Source organism: Dreissena polymorpha, chromosome 4, assembly GCF_020536995.1.
Source record: "Dreissena polymorpha isolate Duluth1 chromosome 4, UMN_Dpol_1.0, whole genome shotgun sequence".
NCBI classification, from domain to species: Eukaryota; Metazoa; Mollusca; class Bivalvia; order Myida; family Dreissenidae; genus Dreissena; species Dreissena polymorpha.
Window position 1 is genome coordinate 37661448 of NC_068358.1, and position 26655 is coordinate 37688102.

The window sequence follows — 26655 nt, forward strand, 5'->3', positions numbered from 1 at the left end:
ATGCTATCATGAGGTTACTGTACCTGGCAAGTTGAATTTTACCTTGACCTTTGAATGACCTTGACTCTCAAGGTCAAATTATTAAATTTTGCTAAAATTGCCATAACTTCTTTATTTATGATTAGATTTGATTGATTGAAAACTACTCTTACCTGACATACCACAATTGACTCCACCCAAACCATTGCCCGTGCCCCCCACCCCTGAATCCCCCCCCCTATTTTTTTTTTTTTTTTTTTTTTTTAGGATCATCTCACAAATGACCACCACACCCTCACACTATACCCCCCCCCACCCCACCCCCTCCCCAAATTATTTTTTTTAAACGGTTAAAAAACAAAACTATTTATTTTGATTATTTTATGTTTGAAATACCGTCTAACCATCGCATCCAAGAATCCCCACCCCCCCCCTCCCCCCACCCGAATCCCCCCCCCCCCTAATTTTTTTTTTTTTTTTTTTTTTTTAAGATCATCTCACAAATTACAACCACACCCTCACACTATACCCCCCCACCTCACCCCCCCCCCCCCAATTTTTTTTTTGAAACGGTTAAAAAACACAAATATTTATTTTTATTATTTTATGTTTGAAATACCGTCCAACCATCGCACCCAAGAATCCCCCCCCCACCCCCCCACCCCGATTTTTTAATGTTTTTTCCTTTTTTTGCATTTTTGGAAGATAATGTAATAAATGTCCACACCCCCACACAATGCACCCCTCTTCACTCCACCCCTCCCGACTTTGTGATTGAAAATGAGAGTCCCTTCACCTTTAAAAAGAAAATAGATGAGCGGACTGCACCCGCAAGGCGGTGCTCTTGTTATTACATGTAACAATACAGACCAATCAAATAGTAAGATAGATGGTAGTTTGTGGTTAAATGTGATGAGACATTAATGCATTGTGCCATAAATATTCACAATTTATTAGATCTAACACTCACAAATAAAAAACCATCGAAAAAGAACCTTAAGTTTGTCAACCACAGTCCACTTTTGATCATGGCAAAACACTTTAGTTTTGCTTGTCTTCAAATTGGTAAAGAACCTTACTTGCTATTGGTTAAGTGCCTGTATTTTCCTTGACTCAAGGCATTGGATAACCATGTTTGAGTACCATGTTTGTCTGTGTAAAAGTTTGACCATTGTCTTTATAAGCTGTTGTTTATGCAGCATTTTATGTTTACCATCTCAAAAAATTTTAAAAGCCGGTGTCTGGAATGTTAAAGAGAAAAGTGTTATGTACCAGAAAAAGGTTATGTAATAAAACACAGCAATTGGAAGACAAGAACTTCTAATATTAGGAAAAATACCAGTATAAGTGTTGCTAATCCTATCAATAATAAATGTTCTTGCCTCTGTATTCTATTCATTGAATGTAAACGATTTTAGTAGTGTGGCTCTTAAGCTACATCACAAGTTTAAAATAATTAAAATATTAATGTATTCAAAATTGTTTATGCAAGTGCTTTCATTGGTTTTAAAAAGACATTTTATCTGCCTGTATTTAGGTAATTTGACTTTTAATTAATTGTTTGCATTTGTTTTTCTTTCATTATGCAAACAAATCTTTTCAATGAAGTATAAAAAGCAACTTGCATGCATTTGAAATGAATCAAAGTTTGCTCTGTCATCTTACTTCAAATCCATTGATTTTTGCATTCTTATCTTTTCAATGTTGATGTCATCCACACAAAAATATTATTTTGCACCTGTGTGTGCAAATTAAATGTGCGCTTGATTGATTGGCGAATGCTGTAGAAGGGGTTGCATGTATGGAGATTTTTCTTTTCGTCCATATTAATTTACAAAACTCCTGAAAAATTCTCATCATAATAAAGGTGTGGATTGCATTGATTACAAAGGTAAAGGGAGTGCTATCAGATTGTATTCTAACACGTATATTTGCAAATCTTTAGAAAAAAGATGTCAATATTTAGTTACGGTCCCTAACTACTATATTTCACCCCTGCTTCAGGTGAAACGTATTAATGAACAATTGCACAAATACCTACCTAACAGGTGTGACAAGTGCTGTAACAATATATCGATTAACAGTTTAAGTACAATTGTTCGTGTTGATTGACTGCATGAAAAAAGGACTGACCACTTGATATCTTGGTTACTACTTGTCAGAATGCAAGATTTATGTGCAAGGTTTATTATACACCCCATTTTGTTAATCTCTACGCCTACTTAGTGGGAAGTTGACTCATGCATATCTGAAATCACATTTCATTTGCAATGCTTCATTTAAATTGCGCAGATATTCCTTATTATCTATGGATTTTTATAACAAAAGCACTGTATATGGTCACTTGAGCATTAGTCATTTGTTGTATTTCGGAAGTCACATTAGATTGAGTTATTCGGTTCATCAAGTAAATCTTGCTTTAAGGCAAATCTGTTTGCACAATCTTTTCTCGAAGTGCACGTTTGATCTGCTTTCAATACTGAATGTAATTAAAACACCTTAGATTAACCTTTAACAAAAAGCTTAAAGCAAATTACAGAAAAATGACATTTATAAATCATATAAGATGACATGTTTTGTGGAGATATTAATAAATTTATATTAGATGCGAATGATAAGGACCTGAACATAATTTGTATTTTTTTAAATTGCCCATTTATACTAAAATTTTAAATTAAGTAGAAAAATTAGTTTGTACTTATAGGATTTTGTTTCTTGGGATCTGTATATTAAATGTGCTTCATTTTCCTAACCATGTATCCCAATGTGTGAGCGTCAACATTATAACAAACAATCTACAAGTTAATTTGAATTATTGTCTGAAAACTGGACACAAGTTTAGGACACCTCCATTTATATCTATTGAAAGTGATTAGGATGACTTATATTTCTAAGCCTGGAAGTAAGTTGCAATTTAACAGACAATATTACTGAAGTAAATACATAATCATCAACAAATAAATACCAGACTTGTCAATTAATGGTTAAAAAAGTCAATAGTGCATAAATAGTATCAACCATCAGATGACATGCTTAATTGACCAATTGCTTAACAATTACCTTAAAAATATCATAATATCAACATCTAAACCTTCAACACACAATTACACAAACTTTTTTAATTCTATGTGGGATTTGATACAGTGCGAGGTATAAAACCTATTGTTTTCCTGTTATTGTTGCATTATACTCACGATGGGTCTTCTTATTTGTTTGCAGGTGTCCAATTTATGCTTACAAAAGAAACAAAATACCTGTTAGTTATCCAAATACTCATTTAACATGCAACTTGGCTGCAATGCATTTCTCAATTTGATTAATGTGATTTATGTCTGTCCTGAAAAGCAGTTATCGTGAAAAGGGGGGGGGGGGGGCGAGTCGTCAATTGCCTTTCTGAAATCACATTAATTTCCATGCATTGTTTGTCCATTTATTATGAGGGGTTGGTGTAGCTCCATTTCTTGCCTAAATAAACATAAAGAGACATGTATTTGCTTTGAGTTTGTTTTATGTGTTTAATTTAAGAAAGTGTGATTAATTTTTTTCTGTCAAGGCATTCTTGTCTGTGCATTCCTAAAGCTTTTTTGAACAAACAATCCCAAGCAATTATTACCTTATTTAAGTTTGGCCATCTTTAAGAGTGGTATTTTAAAATCCCTGCTGGAGGGGAGGGGGTAGCATTGCCATGCTTGACTATGATATCAGTAAGATTTAAGCATGGTGAGAATGCTGTCAGAAGAAAAAAAAAATTAGTGCCAATTTTTATCTTGAAAAGTCCAATAAAAGAACATAGTCTGAGTGTCATGGTATTATAAGACACAACATGAAAACTCAGCATTCCCAAATCAATTAGCCTACAAGTTATTAATCTATTTCACTTTTATTCCGTGTAAAATTGAGAGAAGTGCACTTTTGAAAGCAATATATTGCAAAACTCAATTTAAAATATAGGAAATCTCAAGTATCCTTAAATTGTTATTTTCCAAAAATGATTTCAGTTCTTTTCACATTAATTATTTACATATCGTTAAAATTTACCTTGAGTAAAGTCTTCAAGTGGTAATAAATAAATAGAAGTAAGCCTTGAGTTTGACAGCTGTATTTGTTTTGGTGGGCGATGAAATCATTTAGTTTAAACCTATTTATTTTAGCTCGATTGCGTCGAAAGCCTTAGGCTTATATAAACGCTCTCGAGTCCGTTTCCTGGGCCTAGAACCAGTACTTGGTGTCTTTGGGGGAGATCGAAAGAACGCTCCCACGGTGGGGATCGAACCCGTGACCTCCCGGTCGCAAGGCGGACACCATATCCATTACACCACGGCGACCTTGTATTTATTTATTTAGCATCTTTAGATCCTTTTTGCATCATTTGTTTCATTTAAATACATGAGTGTAATGCACTTTAGTAAGATACAATTTGCCTTTGATATCATGCAACTGAGTAGATAGATGCTTTCAAACTTATATGGTTGCTTTTTTTTCAAGACAGATCACATGTATTGTACTTGGATTGATTAATGATCCTAGTTTTAAAGTTTTTAGAAATTCAAGAAAATGGCCTGTGCGTTTAGACTTTAAAAAATACACAGTTATGTAAAATATCAACAAGTTTAAAGATGCATTTAATTTGGTAGAATAATACGCATGATTTAATGAAAATGTGATGCTATTGCTCATTGCTTTATTTCAGCCCCAGATAGCCATAAACTCATGAACAGAACAACAACAGAGGTTCCCCCATACACATCATCAGCATCGACAGTTCCATCCTCCACCACAGAGCTTTCAAGTTCCAGTTCCTCTTCATCATCACCAACATGGTCCACTACATCAGTATCAACAGGTAATTACTCGTTGTTTTATGTCTTAATTTCACATACCCAAGCAAATCAATTTTGTTTTAACTATTTGTCAAGTTTTTTTAAGTAGAGAAATGATCTAAATATTGTGCAAATAGTTTCTCTTCACTGTTCTGTACATGCTCCTTACACAAGTGTATAGAATAAATTTCCCCAAAGCAGTAGTTACCATTTTGTGGAAGAATTTTTTCTGATACAACATACATAGCTATATGTAATAATTGTTATAAAATAAAATTATTTTTTTCTGCAATCTGATAAGTTGTTACAACTTGCATTTTCAAGATAAAATATCTGGCAAAATAGGCTCTTGCACTAAATTGTATTGCATAATACATGGAATATCTTGTCTTTGATTGCAATAAATCTTTGTTCAAGTACTTTATTGTAAATAATAACTTAAGGCTGAATATATTTTTAGAAAAAAGACTGTAAAGTATTCATCTGTGTCATTAATGTTAAGTGGTAATTGACTTCTATCATGATATGTTATGAAGATTTATTTATGCAAGAACATTTACACAACATACACACATTTATTTATTGTAATAAATACTCTTTCCATGTCATTTTCTATCCTCACAATTATCACAAAACCTTGCCAGTCTTAACACAAACAATACTATTCTTGGAAGGAGGTCTAAGTTACATATTTAATAAAAACATTTGTAATTAAAAAAAGAAGATAGATTATAATGTTCATATAGATTATCATGTTCATATAGATTATAATGTTCATATAGATTATCATGTTCATAAAGATTATAATGCTCATATATATTAAAATGTTCATATAGATTATAATGTTCATACAGATTATCATGTTCATATAGATTATCATGTTCATATAGATTATCATGTTCATATAGATTATCATGTTCATATAGATTATCATGTTCATATAGAATATCATGTTCATAAAGATTATCATGTTCATATAGATTATCATGTTCATATAGATTATAATGTTCATATAGATTATCATGTTCATATAGAGTATCATGTTCATATAGATTATCATATTCATATAGATTATATTGTTCATATAGATTATCATGTTCATATAGATTATCATGTTCATATAGAGTATCATGTCCATATAGATTATCATGTTCATATAGAGTATCATGTTCATATAGATTATAATGTTCATATAGATTATCATGTTCAAATAGATTATCATGTTCATATAGATTATCATGTTCATATAGATTATCATGTTCATATAGATTATCATGTTCATATAGATTATCATGTTCATAAAGATTATCATGTTCATATAGATTATAATGTTCATAAAGATTATCCTGTTCATATAGATTATCATGTTCATATAGATTATCATGTTCATATAGATTATAATGTCTATATAGATTATCACGTTCATATAGATTTTCATGTTCATATAGATTATCATGTTCATATAGATTATCATGTTCATATAGATTATCATGTTCATAAAGATTATCATGTTCATATAGATTATCATGTTCATATAGATTATAATGTTCATATAGATTATCATGTTCATATAGATTATCATGTTCATATAGATTATCATGTTCATATAGATTATAATGTTCCTATAGATTATTAATTTCATATAGATTATGATGTTCATATAGATTATAATGTTCATATAGATTATAATGTTCATATAGATTATAATGTTCATATAGATTATAATGTTCATATAGATTATAATGTTTATATAGATTATAATGTTCATATAGATTATCATGTTCATATAGATTATCATGTTCATATAGATTATAATGTTCATATAGATTATCATGTTCATATAGATTATCATGTTCATAAAGATTATCATGTTCATATAGATTGTCATGTTCATATAGATTATAATGTTCATATAGATTATCATGTTCATATAGATTATAATGTTCATATAGATTATGATGTTCATATAGATTATCATGTTCATATAGATTATCATATTCATATAGATTATAATGTACATATAGATTATCATGTTCATATAGATTATCATGTTCATATAGATATATGTTATCATGTAAATTTGATGTAAAGGAGTCTTATTAAGACATACTGCTTTCAATAAAGATTTGTTAAGGAGACATGCAGCAATTGTGATTGAATGGGGCCTACCAAATATTGTAAACATGATCAGGATGCAAAATGTTTTAGACTTTATTCAGTCAGCATTTAAAACAAATACATGAAAGCATTGATGTTAAAGTTTGGTGATAAACTTGAAGTTCAATAAAACAGATTTAAAGATTGTTGTGTTTTATTTGAAATTGAATTGATTTTATGCCCTTTGCTTTTTTCTCATGAATGTATGTACATATACATACACAATCATATTTCTTTGAAACAACCGTAATAAACAATGTACATATGGCAATGCAAGTTAAGCAATCCTTTTTAATTGTAACAATTATAAGAAATATGTCATACTTAAAAAAAAAAACGCACATTCAGTTACTTCATCAGTTACTTCATCCAGAATTGTATTTTTGCTTTAATTGTTTCAGTTACTTCATATATTATTTCAACCAATAATATGTTCTTTTTATTTTCTTATTTCAGATACTTCTTCAGTCACTTCATCAAGTACATTACCATCTTCTCTATCATCCACCAGTACATCTTCAGTTTTGACCACCACTTCATCTGTCTCTTCGTCTAGTATTACAATCAACACTACTGAGTCTCTCACCACTTTTTCTACAAGTCCCATTTCAGGTACATGTAACACATTATTATGCCCCCCTTCGAAGAAGAGGGGGTGTATTGCTTTGCACATGTCGGTCGGTCGGTCTGTTGGTCGGTCCGTCCACCAGGTGGTTTCCGGATGATAACTCAAGAACGCTTGGGCCTAGGAGCATGAAACTTCATAGGTACATTGATCATGACTCGCAGATGACTCCTATTGATTTTGAGGTCACTATGTCAAAGGTCAAGGTCACGGTGATCCGAAATAGTAAAATGGTTTCCGGATGATAACTTAAGAACGCTTAGGCCTAGGATCATGAAACTTGATAGGTAGATTGATCATGACTCGCAGATGATCCCTATTGATTTTCAGGTCACTAGGTCAAAGGTCAAGGTCACAGTGACCCAAAATAGTAAAATGGTTTCCGGATGATAACTCAAGAACGCTTAGGCCTAGGATCATGAAACTTGATAGGTAGACTGATCATGACTCGCAGATGACACCTATTGATTTTGAGGTCACTAGGTCAAAGGTCAAGGTCACAGTTACCCGAAATATTAAAATGGTTTCCGGATGATTACTCAAGAACGCTTATGCCTAGGATCATGAAACTTGATAAGTAGATTTATTATGACTCGCAGTTGATCCCAATTGATTTTCAGGTCACTATACAAAGGTCAAGGTCAGGGTGACCTGAAATAGTAAAATGGTTTCCAGATGATAACTCAAGAACGCTAATGGCTACGATCATGAAACTTCGTAGGTACATTGATCAAGACTTGCAGATGACCCCTATTGATTTTGAGGTCACTAGGTCAAGGGTGAAGGTCATGGTGACCCGAAATAGTAAAATGGTTTCCCGATGATAACTCAAGAACGCTTATGCCTAGGATCATGAAACTTCATAGGTAGATTGATCATGACTCGCAGATGACCCCTATAGATTTTGAGGTCACTAGGTCAAAGGTCAAGTTCACGGTGACCCGAAATAGTAAAATGGTTTCCGGATGATAACTAAAGAACGCTTATTCCTAGGATCATGAAACTTGATAGGTAGATTGTTCATGACTCGCAGATGACCCCTATTGATTTTCAGGTGACTAGGTCAAAGGTCAAGGTCATGATGACCCGAAAATAGTAAAATGGTTTCCAGATGATAACTCAAGAATGCTTATGGCTAGGATCATGAAACTTCATAGGTACATTGATCATGACTGGCAGATGACCCCTATTGATTTTCAGGTCACTAGGTCAAAGGTCAAGGTCACAGTGACAAAAAACATATTCACACAATGGCTGTCACTGCAATGGAGAGCCCATATGGGGGGCATGCATGTTTTACAAACAGCCCTTGTTTTAGAAACAATAAATTTTCAACTAATCATAATTATTGTTTATGATTTTATGAAATTGCATTTTAATAAAAGTAATATTTTTTATGTCATAAGTCATGCTCTGAATTGTCAGTATTGGGTTATTTTCTTGGCTTCAACATTTCAAAATGGTTGTCTTATGTTTTTTCTTTCTATAGTGCAATCAGAATCTAATTCTATTTATGCATGCACTTTTGTTGCAGACTAATGTATGCTTATAGCCATGTAAACTGCAATAAATATATGATTTCAACTGTTTATTATCGTCTCAATGAGTTACAAATGCTAGTATTTAAATGTTAAGCATATCACTTACACATAAAAAATGCTTAATATACTTTGTGAGAAGATAGTTGTAGAGGTATGTTTATGGAAGCAAGAGTGGAAGTTGTCAAGTTACTTGAAGATTAGTTAAGAAAATGCAAATACTAGAAATCAGAAAAAGTTTGTCTTGGTTATAAATATGATTAACCTGCACCTGAAATAAATGTTTTTTCTGATATTGTATATACTTATATTTTTAATTGTTATATCCTAATGATCCTAATAAATTAAGCTGACAGTCCTGTGATACTGAATATTTCATTTGAAATTTGAGCATATGCAATTTCTACTTACTTTTAAATGGAAACTTAGAAAGACTATTATTATTAAACACTATATACCAAATAAATATGTCTCTCATTTGCTTCCATACTCACGTGTTGAATATCAACATGTTCTTGTGTGAATGGTTAACCAGTTTTTGGACTTTATAAGATTGCATTTCAGGCAATTGTCTGCATAGCTGCATAACTGTATTTGAATTTTATATTAAAATTGAGAATTAGTTCATGGTTTTTATGAATTTATCTTTGCCATAGTGCAGCAACCTAATCCATCAGTTATATTTTCATGTGTAAATAATTAGTTTTTTAGAAATGCATGAATGCCTCTGTTCCTAGAAATGAAAAACTGGGTTAAATTGCTAAGTTTTCAAAACTTCTTTTGCAATCTTTTGTGATATGCTTTATATATTAAATGTGTTATTGTGTTTTTACAGAAAGATACAAACCAGCCCAAACATCACAATGCCTTTATCTGATTTAGAAAATTTAAGGTATGATGATACCCATTATTAATATATATTATATCTGTTCCAGTGTGTGAACATAGTGAGTTCCGCTGTGCTGATGGGTCATGTATCCGGGCCCAGTACGTCTGTGATGGGCGACCCCATTGTCCTGGTGCTGACGATGAATACAAAAACTGCAGTAAGTTTGAAGAGTATGTTTAGATCAATGTTTTACTCAATTTTGTTGATGAATGCAGATGGTCACACAATAATACTATTGTTGAAACAATTGTCAGAGAGTGTTGATAAAAGTTCCCTACTGCTTTCACAGGAAGGGACAATAGGTTTACCCTCTGTCCATCATGTCTGTCTTTTCATCTGTTTGTCTGCCTTTCAGTCTGTTTCTCCACCTGTCAGTCTGTATGTCTGCCTGTCAGTCTGTCTGCCTGTAGGCCTGTCAGTCTGTTTGTCTACCTGTAAGTCTGCCTGTCAATCTGTCTGTAAGTCTATCTGTCAGTCTGTCTGTCCACCTGTAAGTCTGTCTGTCTGTCTGTCTGTCTGTCTGTCTGTCTGTCCGCCTGGCAGTCTGTCTGCCTGGCAGTCTGTCTGTTTGCCTGGAAGTCTGTCTGTCCCCAGCTGTCAGTCTGTCTGCCTGTCAGTGTGTCTGTTTGCCTGGCAGTCTGTCTGTCCCCAGCTGTCAGTCTGTTTGTCCACCTGTCAGTCTGTTTGTCCACCTTTCAGTCTATTTGTCTGCCTGTCACTATGTATGTCCGTCCTTTAGTTTGTATGTCAGTCTGTCTGTTTGCCATCAGTCTGTATGTCTGCCTGTCAGTCTGTATGTCTGCCCTTCAGTCTGTATATTCACCTGTCAGTCTGTCTGTTTGCCTTCATTCTGTTTGTCTGCCTGTAAGTCTGTCTGTCTGTAAGTCAGTCTGTATGTTCACCGGTCAGTCTGTCTGTCTGCCTTCAGTCTGTCAGTATATGTCCCCCTGTTAGTCTGTGTGTCAGTCTGTATGTTCACATGTCAGTCTGTCTGTCTTCCTTCAGTCTGTTTGTCAGCATGTAAGTCTGTCTGTCTGCCTTTAGTCTGTCAGTCTGTTTGTCAGTCTGTATGTCCCACTGTCAGTCTGTATGTCTGCCCTCCTCTCTGCAAAACTGGGATGTTTATGTTGTTGTTTCTATGTCACTTGTTACTTCAAGTAAAATAATTTTTTGTCAATGGTATGTTGTCTTCTTTGCATTCAAATGTTTAAAGTTTATTTTTATTTGGAGTTAATGAACTAAAGTTTGTTATAGCACTTTCTGATCGATTTGCGGCTTTGGTCAGATGTTGTATCTAGATGATGTCTAGGTCAAGTCCGAATATGGGTCATGCTGGGTCAAAAACTAGGTCACTGGGTCGCTTAGTGCGTTTTAAACATTGAGCACGGTGTCTGCTCTCTAATTAAAGTAGTTTCTATCCGAGCTACACGAAACTTGGTCAGAAGTTGTATCTAGATGATGTCTAGGTCAAGTTCGAACATGAGTCATGGCAGGTCAAAAACTAGGTCACGGGGTCACTTAGTGCGTTTTAAACATTGAGCATGGTGTCAGCTCTATAATTAAAGTAGTTTTAATCCGAGCTTCACCAAACTTGGTCAGAAGTTGTATCTAGATGATGTCTAGGCCAAGTTCGAACATGGGTCATGGCAGGTCAAAAACTAAGTCACGGGGTCACTTAGTGTGTTTTAAACATTGAGCATGGTGTCCTCTCTCTAATTCAAATAGTTTTTATCCGATCTTCACCAAACTTGGTGAGAAGTTGTATCTAGATGATGTCTAGATCAAGTTTGAATATGGGTTATGCCGGATCAAAAACTAGGTCATTGGGTCATTTAGTGCGTTTTAAACATTCAGCTTGTTGTCTGCTCTCTAATTCAAGTAGTTTTCATCCGATATCTTTTCCAATCTTGGACAGAAGTTTTATGATCTCTACGCCAAGTTTGAATATAGGCCATGCTGAGCCAAAAACTAGGTCACGGGGTCACTAAGTGAGTTATTTAACATTCAGCATGATGTCCGCTCTCTAATTCAAGTAGTTTTCATCCGATCTTCACCATACCTGGTCAGAAGTTGTTTCTAGATGATGTGTAGGTTAAGTTTGAACATGGGCCATGCCGGGTCAAAAACTAGGTCGTTGGGTCACTTAGTGCATTTTAAACATTGAGCATGTTGTCGGCTGTTTTTTGTGAAGACAACATGCAAAATATTCTGTGTCAACGCGGCATGTGGGGGTATTCGTCACGTCTGTGACAAAGCTCTAGTTTGAATTGTGCCAAATGTAAAGTTCATGATATATAGATGTATAAAAAAACTATTTTTTCAAATTGATGCATCATTTATGTTTTATGCAAATTAAAAGTAATTTAATTGACACTTATTTGTATATAAGTATTAATAACACTAATGATATGTTGTCAGTTTTTATTATTAGCTCATCTATTTTTTGAAAAAAAATTATGAGCTATTGTCATCACCTTGGCGTCGGCGTCGGCGTCTGCGTCGGCGTCGGCGTCGGCGTCCGGTTAAGTTTTGCGTTTAGGTCCACTTTTCTCAGAAAGTATCAATGCTATTGCATTCAAACTTGGTACACTTACTTACTATCATGAGGGGACTGGGCAGGCAAAGTTAGATAACTCTGGCGTGCATTTTGACTGAATTATGTGCCCTTTTTATACTTAGAAAATTGAAAATTTTGGTTAAGTTTTGCGTTTAGGTCCACTTTTTTTCAGAAAGTATCAATGCTATTGCATTCAAACTTGGTACACTTACTTACTATCATGAGGGGACAGGGCAGGCAAAGTAAGATAACTCTGGCGTGCATTTTGACAGAATTATGTGCCCTTTTTATACTTAGAAAATTGAAAATTTTGGTTAAGTTTTGTGTTAAGGTCCATTTTATTCCTTAAGTATCAAAGCTATTGCTTTCATACTTGCAACACTTACTAACTACCGTAAGGGGACTGTGCAGGCAAAGTTATGTAACTCTGACTGGCATTTGGACGGAATTATGGGCCCTTTATACTTAGAAAATTGAAAGTTTGGTTAAGTTTTGTGTTTTGGTCCACTTTACCCCTAAAGTATCATAGATATTGCTTTCATACTTGGAACACTCGCAAACTATCATAAGGGTACAGTAAAAGGACAAGTTGCATAACTCTGGATGTCATTTTTACGGAATTATGGCCCTTTTTTGACTTAGTAACTTTGAATATATGGTTAAATTTTGTGTTTCGATCCACTTTACTTCTTAAGTATCAAGGCTATTGCTTTCAAACTTCAAATACTTTCATGCTATCATGAGGTTACTGTACCTGGCAAGTTGAATTTTACCTTGACCTTTGAATGACCTTGACTCTCAAGGTCAAATTATTAAATTTCTCTAAAATTGCCATAACTTCTTTATTTATGATTAGATTTGATTGATACTTTGACCAAACTACTCTTACCTGACATACCACAATAGACTCCACCCAAACCAACGCCCGTGCCCCCCCCCCTATTTTTTTTTTTTTTTTTTTTTTAAGATCATCTCACAAATGACCACCACACCCTCACACTATACCCCCCCCCCCCCACCCCACCCCCTCCCCAATTTTTTTTTAAACGGTTAAAAAACAAAACTATTTATTTTGATTATTTTATGTTTGAAATACCGTCCAACCATCGCACCCAAGAATCCCCCCCCCACCCCCCCCTCCCCCCACCCGAAACCCCCCCCCCCTATTTTTTTTTTTTTTTTTTTTTTTTAAGATCATCTCACAAATTACCACCACACCCTCACACTAAACCCCCCCACCTCACCCCCCCCCCAATTTTTTTTATGAAACGGTTAAAAAACACAAATATTTATTTGTATTATTTTATGTTTGAAATACTGTCCAACCATCGCACCCAAGAATCCCCCCCCCACCCCCCCCCCCCCACCCCCCGATTTTTTTTTTCCTTTTTTTCGCATTTTTAGAAGAAAATGTAATAAATGTCCACACCCCCACACAATGCACTGCTCTTCACTCCACCCCTCCCTCCTTTGTGATTGAAAATGAGAGTCCCTTCACCTTTAAAAAGAAAATAGATGAGCGGTCTGCACCCGCAAGGCGGTGCTCTTGTTGTTTTAGTTGTAATGATAATTGCATGCAATAATTTGAGTTAATTTAAAGAATATATATTATTGCAATTTTCAACACACATTCTACCTTTTAAAAAAAGCTCTTTCCAAGCCCTTCAGTCTTCTTTCTGAAAAACTGATCTCACATAAATAATTGCTAAATTATGATGGGCCATTTAAAACTATTTGTTTATGACTTTTGTAAAAACTGTTGACATAAGTTGAGTGACATTTGTGGTCCCACCCTAGGCATGTTATAAATAAAATGGATTAAATATCATATTTCTTGTTTTGACAGTGTTATTTATAACATTTTTTATAATTTATAGGTCAGTAATAGCTAAGCATTGTTATCACTTTGATTGCCAGTCCACAGCATTCTACCTTTAAAATTAGTTTTGTTATTGCCTTGTTCATTGAAGGTTTATAGGAGTTTGATTTTTATTGCAGTTTAATTTCACGGAATTCACTTCACACAAATTATAGGCAGTTATTATGCAATAGAAACCTTCTGATGTTGCTTTGCAATTAAGACCTCATTCAATGTTGTTTGATTGAATGATTATAAATTCTTGTGAGTAAAACCATTTAATGTAAATTTGTAGGCGTTAACTAAAATATTAATGATATGTGTCTATTGATATTCAATGGAGCAACACGTTTGAAAGTATTAAAGGTAATGAAATGCATGTCATTGAGTTCATTTGGGATTTTCTTAAGAAAAATGTATTGTCAATTATAAATAGAATATAATTCAATTGAACAGTATCTACTGATGCTACTATTTGTTTGTTCTGCAGCAGCTTCTACTGATAAAACAAAAAGATACTATTTGACAATCAACCATTTGTGACTGTTATAGGTAGCCAGATTAAGAACTTTGTTACTGATGATGATGATGATGATGATGATGATGATGATGATGATGATGATGATGATGATGATGATGATGATGATGATGATGATGTTGATGATGCTAATGATGATGATGATGTCCTTTCAGAGTGTTCTGCAGACCAGTTCCAATGTGCCAGTGGCCAGTGCATCAGTTCCAACTTTCGCTGTGATAAGGTGGCTCAATGTGATGATCTCTCTGATGAAATCAACTGCACAAGTGAGTACCCCTAGCTGTTACTTTGTTGATGATCTCCCTGATGAAATCAATTGCACAAGTGAGTACCCCGTGCTGTTAGTTTGTTGATGATCTCTCTGATGAAATCAACTGCACAAGTGAGTACCCCTAGCTGTTACTTTGTTGATGATCTCTCTGATGAAATCAACTGCACAAGTGAGTACCCCGTGCTGTTAGTTTGTTGATGATCTCTCTGATGAAATCAACTGCACAAGTGAGTACCCCAAGCTGTTAGTTTGTTGATGATCTCTCTGATGAAATCAACTGCACAAGTGAGTACCCCGTGCTGTTAGTTTGTTGATGATCTCTCTGATGAAGTCAACTGCACAAGTGAGTACCCCGTGCTGTTAGTTTGTTGATGATCTCTCTGATGAAATCAACTGCACAAGTGAGTACCCCTAGCTGTTACTTTGTTGATGATCTCTCTGATGAAATCAACTGCACAAGTGAGTAACCTTAGCTGTTTGTTTGTTAATGATCTCTCTGACAAAATCAACTGCACAAGTGAGTACCCCTAGCTGATAGTTTGTTGATGATCTCTCGAATGAAATAAACTGCACAAGTGCGTAACCCTAGCTGGTACTTTGTTTATGATCTCTCTGATGAAAGTTAGTAAATCTCGTACTAGGAAATAACATGTGTATTGGAAAAAAAGTTTACAATTAGACACGTTTTTCTTACCTACCATAATTAGTTTAGTGATTTAAGTGGGGCCTTTTGTTTGGCTCCATTCAATTTACCAACAAGCATGGTATATTCTCTAGACTACAGCGTTCTTTATGTCCATGTTGCAGATTGTTCAGGTTTCCAGTGCAACTCCGGCCTCTGTCTGTGGACCACGTCTGTTCAATGCAACAACCACATTGACTGCCTCGACCTTTCAGATGAGCTCAATTGTAGTATGTATATTGGATATGTCTTAAAGAGTATGACCATACTTGTACAAAAATGTATTTTATGCCATATGAAGTCAATGTCTGTTAATATCTGCATATGTCTGACATTATTGCGGACAGCATTATACTAAGCTCCAGGCAGCAAAATGGCATAAAACCCATTTTTGCATGACATGGCTTATAAATGATACTGTTGCAGTAGAATGTTTTCAAAATACTATTATGTGCCTTTGAAAAAAGTGTTGAAAGTCTTTATGCTTTAAGTGCAACATTTGTAGTAATTTTGAGATTTTGAGTTTTCTTTTTTAACATATTAAACTTCCTGAAAAACAATTGGTCCGATTTACAAGGCAGACACATTTGGCTAGAGGACTATATTTATCAACAAAGATTCTGTTTAAAACTGAATTAAACAAACTTATATAGGATAAATTTTAAATATCTCACAGCTTTATGTGTACGTCTAAACAAAATAGATGGTCATGTTCTAAAAAAAATAAATATTTGTAACTGTTCCATTTCATCACCGGATGTCACCTATGAAAACTTTTTCCATTGAAGTTCATTTTATTACATGCTTAATTTAAAACCGTGATGGGTGGAGAAAAACATGCTGCAAGTAATTTATGAGGTTGGTGCTTATAATAACCTTTATAGCAATCAAACTTATTATGCCCGCCTTCGAAGAAGAGGGGTTATATTGCTTTGCTCATGTCGGTCGGTCTGTCGGTCCGTCCACCAGGTGGTTGCCGGATGATAACTCAAGAACACTTGGGCCTAGGATCATGAAACTTCATAGGTACATTGATCATGACTCGTAGATGACCCGTATTGATTTTGAGGTCACTAGGTCAAAGGTCAAGGTCAGGGTGACCCGAAATAGTAAAATGGTTTTTGGATTAAAACTCAAGAACGCATATGCGGCCAACAGGGCGAACTCTGAACAATATAACTGAAGCAACTGGTCTGTAATCCTAAATCTATAATTATCAGTCCAATGAAACATCATCCTTTGAGTAAAATAAAGTGGATCAGTAAAAATATCAGAATATGAGATTTTTTGTATATTTTGTATATTAAATATTGTGTTAATGTTTAATTTTGTTGATTAATATAAATATAAGCAGGACAGGGGAGGTAATACACTATTATATCTTTCTTATATACAGGGGAAACAAATTTCATGTTTAATAAATAGAGGATATTTATCATGTCAGTGTGAGATCATTGGTTATTTTTTATGATCACATTTTATTATTACTTTGACAAAACAACACTTACCTGAAAACCACAATGGATTCCACCCAAGCAATACCCCACACCCCTACCAGAATCCCCCCCCCCAACCTTACCCCCCCCCACATTTTTTTTTAACATCATCTAATAAATTACCACACCCCACATTATACCACCTCTCACCCCCCCACCCCCCTACCCCCCACCTCCCCCAAATTTTATTTTTTTAAACATCTAATGAATAACCACACCCCACATAATACCCCCTCTCACTACCCCCTACCCCCCCTACCCCCCCCCACCCCCCCCAAAAAAAAATTGTTTTTTTAACATCTAATAAATTACCACACCCCACATTATACCCCCCCTCTCACCCCCCCCCTACACCCCCCCTCCCCCCCCAACCCTCCCCCCCCCCCTCAAAAAAAAAAAAATTATGTCCCCCACTATAGTAGTGGGGGACATATTGTTTTTGCCCTGTCTGTTGGTTGGTTGGTTGGTCTGTTGGTCTGTTTGCGCAAACTTTAACATTTGCAATAACTTTAGCAATATTGAAGATAGCAACTTGATATTTGGCATGCATATGTATCTCATGGAGCTGCACATTTTGAGTGGTGAAAGCTCAAGGTCAAGGTCATCCTTCAAGGTCAAAGGTCAAATATATGGGTCAAAATCGCTAATTTAATGTACACTTTTGCAGTATTTCAATATTCAAGATAGCAACTTGATATTTGGCATGCATGTGTATCTCATGGAGCTGCACATTTTGAGTGGTGAAAGGTCAAGGTCAAGGTCATCCTTCAAGGTCAAAGGTCAAATATATGTGGCCCAAATTGCTTATTTTATGAATACTTTTGCAATATTGAAGATAGCAACTTGATATTTGGCATGCATGTATATCTCACGAAGCTGCACATTTTGAGTGGTAAAAGGTCAAGGTCAAGGTCATCCTTCAAGGTCAAATATATGGGTCAAAATTGCACATGTAATGTCACTTCTGCAATATTGAAGCTAGCAATTTTATATTTGAAATGCATGTGTATCTCATGGAGCTGCACATTTTGAGTGGTGAAGGGTCAAGGTCATCCTTCAAGGTCAAACGTCATATAGGGGGACATTGTGTTTCACAAACGCATCTTGTTTTAAACATCTAATAAATTACCACACCCCACATTATACCCCCCTCTCACTCCCCCCTACCCCCCCCCCCCAATTTTTTTTTTTTGAACATTGAATAAATTACCACACCCCACATTATACCCCCCTCTCACTCCCCCCTTGATCATGACTGGCAGATGACCCCTATTGATTTTCAGGTCACTAGGTCAAAGGTCAAGGTCACAGTGACTTGAAATAGTACAATGGTCTCCGTATGATAACTTACATTAGGTCAAGGTCACAGTGACAAAAAACGTATTCACACAATGGCTGCCACTACAACTGACAGCCCATATGGGGGGCATGCATGTTTTACAAACAGCCCTTGTTTTAAAAATAATTGTGAGGTCTATGATATTTCAAAAGTGCTTTATTCTTGAAATATTTATTTATTCGCACTCTGTGTACATTACAATATTCAAATACTTAATTCAATAAAATCAAGAATTTCTTTATGAACCCAGTCAATCATAGAAGCATATTTGTCATTTTAAAAACATGCACTTTTTTTCCTTTAAAAGTTTCAGACATCAAAAAAAGTATTTAATTGTTTGAAGTACCATGTGAAGTTGTCATATAATAATAACTTTCACACAAACAGTCATAAAACTTTATGGACAACAAAACGTAGCAGGCAGGTGGATTTATGATAAGACATTAAAAAATAAGAAAAAGTGGGATGATAACAATTCAGCTGTACAATTTATAGTAGGATATATTCATCATTCAATGAGCATGGTATCTAAAAGATTTTTATTATGAACAAATATTGTACTAAAAATCCCTTTGAAAAAATAGACAACATAATAAGTAAACTGGAAATTATTTCACAAAGGCAATTATAATAGCTAGGGTTAAATAACACTTTGCTCATGGTTACGCACCCTTATTTTTTTCAGCCATATAAGTTTACTTTGAAATTGGGTTTTATTACAAATTTAAGGGGCTATTGGCTAGTGGACTCCTTGATATTTCCATCCATGGTTTAGATGGTGCATTTTGTGCCCTTTGGTTTAGAAGCCAAATCATGTTAATTTCTTTATTAAGCATATATTGTTTACCTTCAATGTATGCTGGAGTGCTTGAATAAGAGTAAAAATAATGGTTACTCCTGGTATAGTTGCCAAATGATGCTGATTGATCAGAGAAGAATAAAGCTTAAACAGGTAAAACAACTGAATCCCGCTCTGTCAAAAGGGGATCAAATGCATGCGTGTAAAATGTTGTTCCAGATTACCCTATGCAGTTTAGAGTCCAGGGAGGACACTTTTATGGTAGTTTTCATTTAAATGAAGTCTCTTCTTAGTGAAAATCCACTTTAGGCGGATACTGTTGTCCTTGATTAGCCTGTGTAGACTGCACAGGCAAATCTGGCTAGGACAATTTACGTTTATCCATTAAACCTGTTGTTCCAATAGTGAGACTGAATTCATTTCATTATGTCAGTGTTGAGACCAGGCTATCTGCGATGTGCGAACAATCTTACGGTGCCACGGGACAGTTTCTGCAACCATAGAGATGATTGCTTTGATAACAGTGATGAGACAGACCCAGATTGCAAATACGAAGGTTAGAACCGTAGTTCTAAAGAAAAAAAAACTGGTTGTTATATTCTGTTAAATATTAGTTTTGCAAAAAATAATACTTTGATTCAAACCTTACAACCGTAAATTGTTTTGCCTGTCGTCAGGCACTGATACTATGACAAAGAATCAGAGAAACACATATTAGTTGATTTTCCTATTAATAAATTGTAATAGCCCATGGTCATTTTACATAAATTGCTGGGTTTTCAGTTACTGTTTAACATATTCATTAAAAAGCAGTTGTAAATATGATAACGTGTGTTTGATAGGACATACAGATGATGTATGTTGAACATCAGGTATTTGACTATTTTATGCTGCTGTTAAGTGAAATCTGTTCTGGTGCACTATGTGCATATGAGGTTCGCTCTGTAAGAAGGGGTTTAATGCATGTGCGTAAAGTGTTGTCCTAGATGAGCCTGTGCAGTCTGCACAGGCTAATCTGGGATGATGCTCTCCGTCTCAACTGTAGTTCTGCTAAGAAAGTACTTTTTTTAAACAAAATATATCATAAACGCCAAAAGTGTCCTCCCTGATTAGCCTGTTTGGACTGCACAGGCTTTCAGCTACAACACTTTACGCTCATGCATTTAACCCCATTTTATCAGAGTGGGTCTCATCTATATTGTTGGTAGGTAGATCAAATTAAAATGGCATTTAATTTGTTCAGAGTGTGGCATACATGAGATTATGTGTGATGACGAGCTCTCTTGTTACCTGCGTGATTGGAAATGTGACGGATACACAGACTGTCATGACCAGTCAGATGAGAAATACTGTGGTATGTACACTAGTGTGTCTTAGCTTAGTCTGTAGGGCTGAGAGATACTGTGGTATGTACACTAGTGTGTCTTAGCTTAGTCTGTAGGGCTGAGAGATACTGTGGTATGTACACTAGTGTGTCTTAGCTCAGTCTGTAGGGCTGAGAGATACTGTGGTATGTACACTAGTGTGTCATATCTTAGTCTGTAGAGCTGAGAGATACTGTGGTATGTACACTAGTGTGTCTAAGGTTAGTCTGTAGCGCTATTTATATTGCAATTATTCTATAACATGGTTACAAGTATCTCTCTTTTAGCTCGCCTGATCATTGCATGCTCAAGTTTGTGGTCAGTTTATGTCTGGCAGTTGCCGTGCATGATGTGGTGTTGGTCTTAAACTTTAAAATCATCACTGCTCTAGACACCATAGTTTTTGACTTGTTTTGTTTAAACTTGGTAAAAATGTTTATCTTGACCATAACTAGGCCTTATTTAAATCTGGGTGAAATCAGCTGAAGAACTATGTTACTGGGTAAAATTCTTGGAAAACCATTGTTTCCACTTTAAAAGCTACATGTATTACTTGATCTTGATAGAAATTTGTTTAAAACTTTATCATGACAATACCAAGGCAAGTCAAATTTGGGTTAAGTGAGGTAAACTAGGTTGATGTGCCAAATCCTAAACAATTTGTAACCATTATATAAGTTGCAATTATGATTCAATCTTGATAAAGGTTGATGATATTGTTTATCTTAACAATATCTGTGCCATTGTCGAAAGTTGGTCCTTTTGAGTCACCAGACCATATCGTAGAAAAAGCTTTTATTTACTCACACATAAAATGCCTCATTTGTTACCTAATTGTTAGGACTGTTTGAATTGTTTTCTTTGTGGTACCCAGGCCATGTTTAATAATTATTTAAATGACGTAAAACACTTAGTTAAGTGGTCAAATCTCAAGCAATTGTTTTACCCTGAACTCAGTTGAGCACCTTAATGATAGGCCATCATACTCTCTTATGAGCAGTATTGATGCCATGAATGTTTTTATTTGCATTTTTCCATCTGTATGTGTGCCTGACCAAGTCTCTGTATGTCTTCTTCATAAATACCGGTATGGGATTCATGTAGGGGTATTTCATAGACGTTCATTTCCCAGGACCTGAAGATATGGCATGTACATTACCCTCAGGCTCATATGTCCTTCATGCATTTTTTTTATTGAATCAGCATTTCGAAAAATTTATTGAAAAGGCAAAATAAAGTTTTGTGTATCATTTCAAAACATATGTTTTGTAGAAATCAAAGAACATTTTTTTGGTCTTTGTTATTTCTTTATGCACCTGTGATAACAGATTTTTATACTGCTTTTTCCAAGCCTAAGGTTCTACATATTATAAATGATCAACTGCTTTTGCAGGTATATGCAAGTCTGGTGAATTCAAGTGCTCCAACCATAAATGCATTCCAGCCAATCAAGTTTGTGATGGTATTGAACAGTGCTCCATGGGTACAGATGAGATGCGGTGTTGTAAGTTAAACTGTCAGATTATATATTTCAGTTTATGAAAAAGACTAAGATTTATCATTTTCAAATACTACATAAAAATGTTAGACCTAATATTAAAAAAAGGTTCCATCATTTAAATAATTTATTTATAGATTTTATTTTGTATTTAATTTTTACCTTTCAAAGGACAGGGTATATTCAAGTCACTCTGCCCATCTGTTTGTGGGCATAAAATGTTTAACTTCAGTTAATCTTTTGATTTACATTTCAGTGCATTTGTCATCTGACCTATCTGGCACACTTGCTGTGACCTCAGGTGACCTTCAACTTCCTGTTTGCAGTGACACCTGGTCTGAAACCATGGCGACAGAAGTCTGCTCTCAACTAGGACTTGGGTAACAATTACAGATGTAATTACGATAGTGCTTTATTGGCATCATTACTGGTATAAAAGTTATTCTTCAAAGAGACAAAAACGTGTGAGAAATTAATGCCTGTTTATTGTTTTAAGTAGCAGTTTAATCATTAACTTTCACTGGTTGTTATTTCAGCCCCAGCAGTGGTAGCAGCTCCATCTCACCAGTCACAGCAGGGGTGTCTACCAATCAGGGCTTCATGGTGGCCAGTCCAGACCCCAGAACTCTTAACCACAATCAGACCGTGCTTAGTAGGCTAGACAAGGCGTAGGTATCTGTGAAGTAACGTTCAATAGATATATGAAAATTAATGATTGTGTTCTTGCTGAAAAAGATTTTACTTAACATCAAATGCACCAATAAAACAAAGTGTGTGTGTTTTAATCAGATTGCAATTGGTTGATTTTTCATATTGAAATTGTTGGATTTATAGCAGTATAATAACTTTAATAATCTGTTTTTTCTATTTCTTCATATTATTTGCAAATAAGTGTGTAACATCTGGTGTTAATCACAGACATTTGTATTTTTTATGGATTTTAAGGTCATACTACCATCACCAAAAATTTCAAAAGCTAAGTAAATTGTTTTTACTTTTTTTCAAAGTTATTTTGTCTCTGGCTCACTTTATGTACTTGTTTTAACTTTCATGCAACGAAGGAAAGTGGTAACAGGTCCGCACAGTTCCACATGTATCTTTGCTCCTCCTACCATGTACAATGTGTACATTTTCCCCCTCTACATTACGTTACGGAAAAAAATGTACACTTGGTGCATAAACATTTCTGCCATGTAAAGCTGTTTTATTACATATATATTTTGTATATTTTCTTCCATTATTGAAAGAGTATGTGACTGTTCACTTGGTATTTTACTATGTTTATCCTTATGTTTTGTTCATCATTAGTCATATTATAATATACATGAAGTTGACTGGAACAATTGTTTGACGAATTATGTTTCATTTGTGCATTATCCAGTCATAGCTCTAGTCTAACAACTATTATATAGAAAAAGCTCTAAGGGACTTCCTTGTAAAATTACCTTTAATACCATGAGCTTTTTGCAAAGCGTTAAACCTACTAGTCTAATTAACCAAGCAAACATTTTTGCAAGGCAAAAGCCCCAACAGAAATGTATGGAAGGGTATTTAGGTAAAAATTACGTTATTGGTGGTGAATATTTACATTATGACTGATGCTTATTCTAATTTGCTTTATGACAATTCCAACATGCTTGTTGTCTATTCGTTTATACTTGATGATTGCTGCAACATAACATCATTCATGATGAATATTTACATTATGCGTGATGTTTATTCTAACATGCTTCATTACAGTTCCAACATGCTTGTTCTCTATCGGTTATACTTGATGATTGTTGCAACATGCTTGGAGACAATCCAATGTTTGTGTGTTCATTATTCCTGAAACCAGTCATAATCAGTTTTGCCACTAAGCGTCATTAACAACGGCAGTTAGCAACAGGCAGTAAGCAGAATGCAACTAAGCAGAATGCAAGTTACTAAATTATGACAACAGGTGGCGCGCATTTATTTTCCGTATGTTAAAAAAATTACTTTTCGGAAAAAAGCGAAAACATCCAAATCATTTTGACTAGTAAACTGAATAAGCTGAATTAGTTCCCTTTGTTATATAATATCCATTAAACTAAATACGTTTATTATTGCCATGAAGACCAGTAGGCCTACACAATGAATTGACTGCCGTGAATGTTTTTGATATTTGTAAGATGCAATTGGCACTCAAGAAATTATACATGTATTTTAGTCAGGACATAACGGGGCTGATGTGTTGGAAGTGTGGCCCGTGCCGAGTCCGAATAATTACAGTAGACGTAATCTACCGATGTGCATTGTATATCGACCTCATATTTATAAAGTAGCCCAAACCCCCATTGCCACAGACCTGTGCTTGAAACTTTCAGATTTCTCTAGTCTGTTTACCAGGCTATAATTACAATGTCTATTAACACATATTTATCATTTTATGACTATATAATGTCTGTGGTATAAAGAGAAACCTGAAAGTTACAAGTACTCGTGTCTAGTACCGTACAACTATTGTACTCCTCGTTGAGAAAAGAACTACTTCTACTACATGTATTAAAATATCATAAAACATAATTTTCAATCAAGTTGGAAAAGATAAATAAATAAATGTCATATAAACAGGTCTGTCATGAGCGTTGACGTCACTCTTGGTTACCAGAAAAATTCCCACGCACAGATTTCAACCGTTATTGTTTACAATCAATTAAGTGCATAAGTACTTGAATTTGTAAAGCGTTTTTTAAAGGTGTATGTCCAGCCACAGGTGGTTAGCGTGTGGCTATGATAATAATTAGTGAAAACATCTTTTGGAATGATAAATAATCAAATTATAACGAAAAATCAACTTTTGTAAAAAAAAATAATTTTTACTATCAAATATATATATAACATGGTATCCAACTTGAAATCATTCGAAAACGGGGTGCATCGTTTTAAACAGCCATTTCTTCATCAATTTTGCAGCAATTTTCACGATCGTGGTCTTTTTCAATGCAGAAATATATTGTCTTTCTGGAAATATATGTGTCTCGCAATACTGGGTCAACTTTTAAGAAATAACACGATACACAACTCGCGTGACCCAGTTGTGATTGATCAGACAGTATTCATGACTCAAATCTTCACGGAGTAAAGGGCATTTTCCCTGCAAAGTTCACGAACCTCGATACCATAATTCAATCAAACGTATGAAAAAACATTCTTACCGTGCTTGCCGTTGCATTATGCATCAAAATTAATTGGTGATTTCATTGGTCCAATGCGGAGGTGTGTCTTTACAAATGGAGATTTCATTCATAAATACGGTCTGATCGATCACAACTGGGTCAAGCGAATTGTGTATAGCGTTAATTTCTTAAAATTTGACCCAGCATGTGTAGAAATATAACAATATATATACATTTCCTGAAAGGAAAATCATTTCTTCGTTGAATAAGACCGGGTTCATGAAAATCGCTGCAAAATTAATTTAGTAATGGCTGTTCAAAACGATGCACCCTGTTATCGGATGATTTCCAGTTGGATACCTTGTTATATATAAAACGATAGTGAAATTCTTTTTAAAGAAAAGTTGATTTTTCGTTAAAATATGATTATTTATCATTCAAAAAGATGTTTTCACTAATTATTATCATAGCCACATGCTAACCACCTGTGTGTCCAGCGCGTGTGCAGGGAGAACAGGGCTTAATGTATTTTTTTGTTAAAAGCCGGATCTCAACTGCTTGATATTGCGGTGGTAAAATGTAAACCTGCATTAACTAGTGGGCTGGGTTTATCTACCAGTGATTTGCTGCTAACATTTAGAGTGTTTATAAATAGAAACACATGTTTGAGCAGACAGCATACTTGGTATAGTATAGATGCATTTATATGTAAACTTGATTTGAGTCATTCGCTAGCTATTGGCTGAGAGAAGTTCATAACCTTTCAAGTGGGCGGTGCTTAGCATTTACAGGGAAATTTGAACTTCAAGCAGACAACAAAAACTTTTTTCTATAAGTCAATAACTATATAACTTACAATCACCAAATTACACATACATATTTTTTGTATACCAAAGTATATGTATGCCAAATTTCATTGGAAAATATTAAATAAAAACTGCAATATTATGAAAAAATCATTTTTAGCTCATCTATTTTTTGAAAAAAAATTATGAGCTATTGTCATCACCTTGGCGTCGGCGTCGGCGTTGGCGTTGGCGTTGGCGTTGGCGTTGGCGTCGGCGTCCGGTTAAGTTTTGCGTTTAGGTCCACTTTTCTCAGAAAG

The 26655-nt window shown here is 34.8% G+C and overlaps 1 protein-coding gene across 3 annotated transcripts in view; it reads left to right on the forward strand.

Annotated features, from left to right (window-relative positions):
* Window positions 1-26655, forward strand: part of LOC127877701 (atrial natriuretic peptide-converting enzyme-like) — a 193598-nt gene that overhangs the window by 50029 nt on the left and 116914 nt on the right. For all 3 annotated transcript variants that reach the window (XR_008048533.1, XM_052423828.1, XM_052423827.1), the window contains exons 3-12: window positions 4670-4822; window positions 7413-7568; window positions 10055-10165; window positions 15117-15227; window positions 16040-16144; window positions 19982-20104; window positions 20792-20902; window positions 22306-22416; window positions 22667-22790; window positions 22947-23078. Coding sequence is in view for 2 of the 3 variants with exons in the window: in XM_052423828.1 (XP_052279788.1) it covers window positions 4670-4822; window positions 7413-7568; window positions 10055-10165; window positions 15117-15227; window positions 16040-16144; window positions 19982-20104; window positions 20792-20902; window positions 22306-22416; window positions 22667-22790; window positions 22947-23078 (1237 nt within the window). In the remaining variant the exon portion in view is untranslated. The remainder of the gene's footprint in view (window positions 1-4669; window positions 4823-7412; window positions 7569-10054; window positions 10166-15116; window positions 15228-16039; window positions 16145-19981; window positions 20105-20791; window positions 20903-22305; window positions 22417-22666; window positions 22791-22946; window positions 23079-26655) is intronic.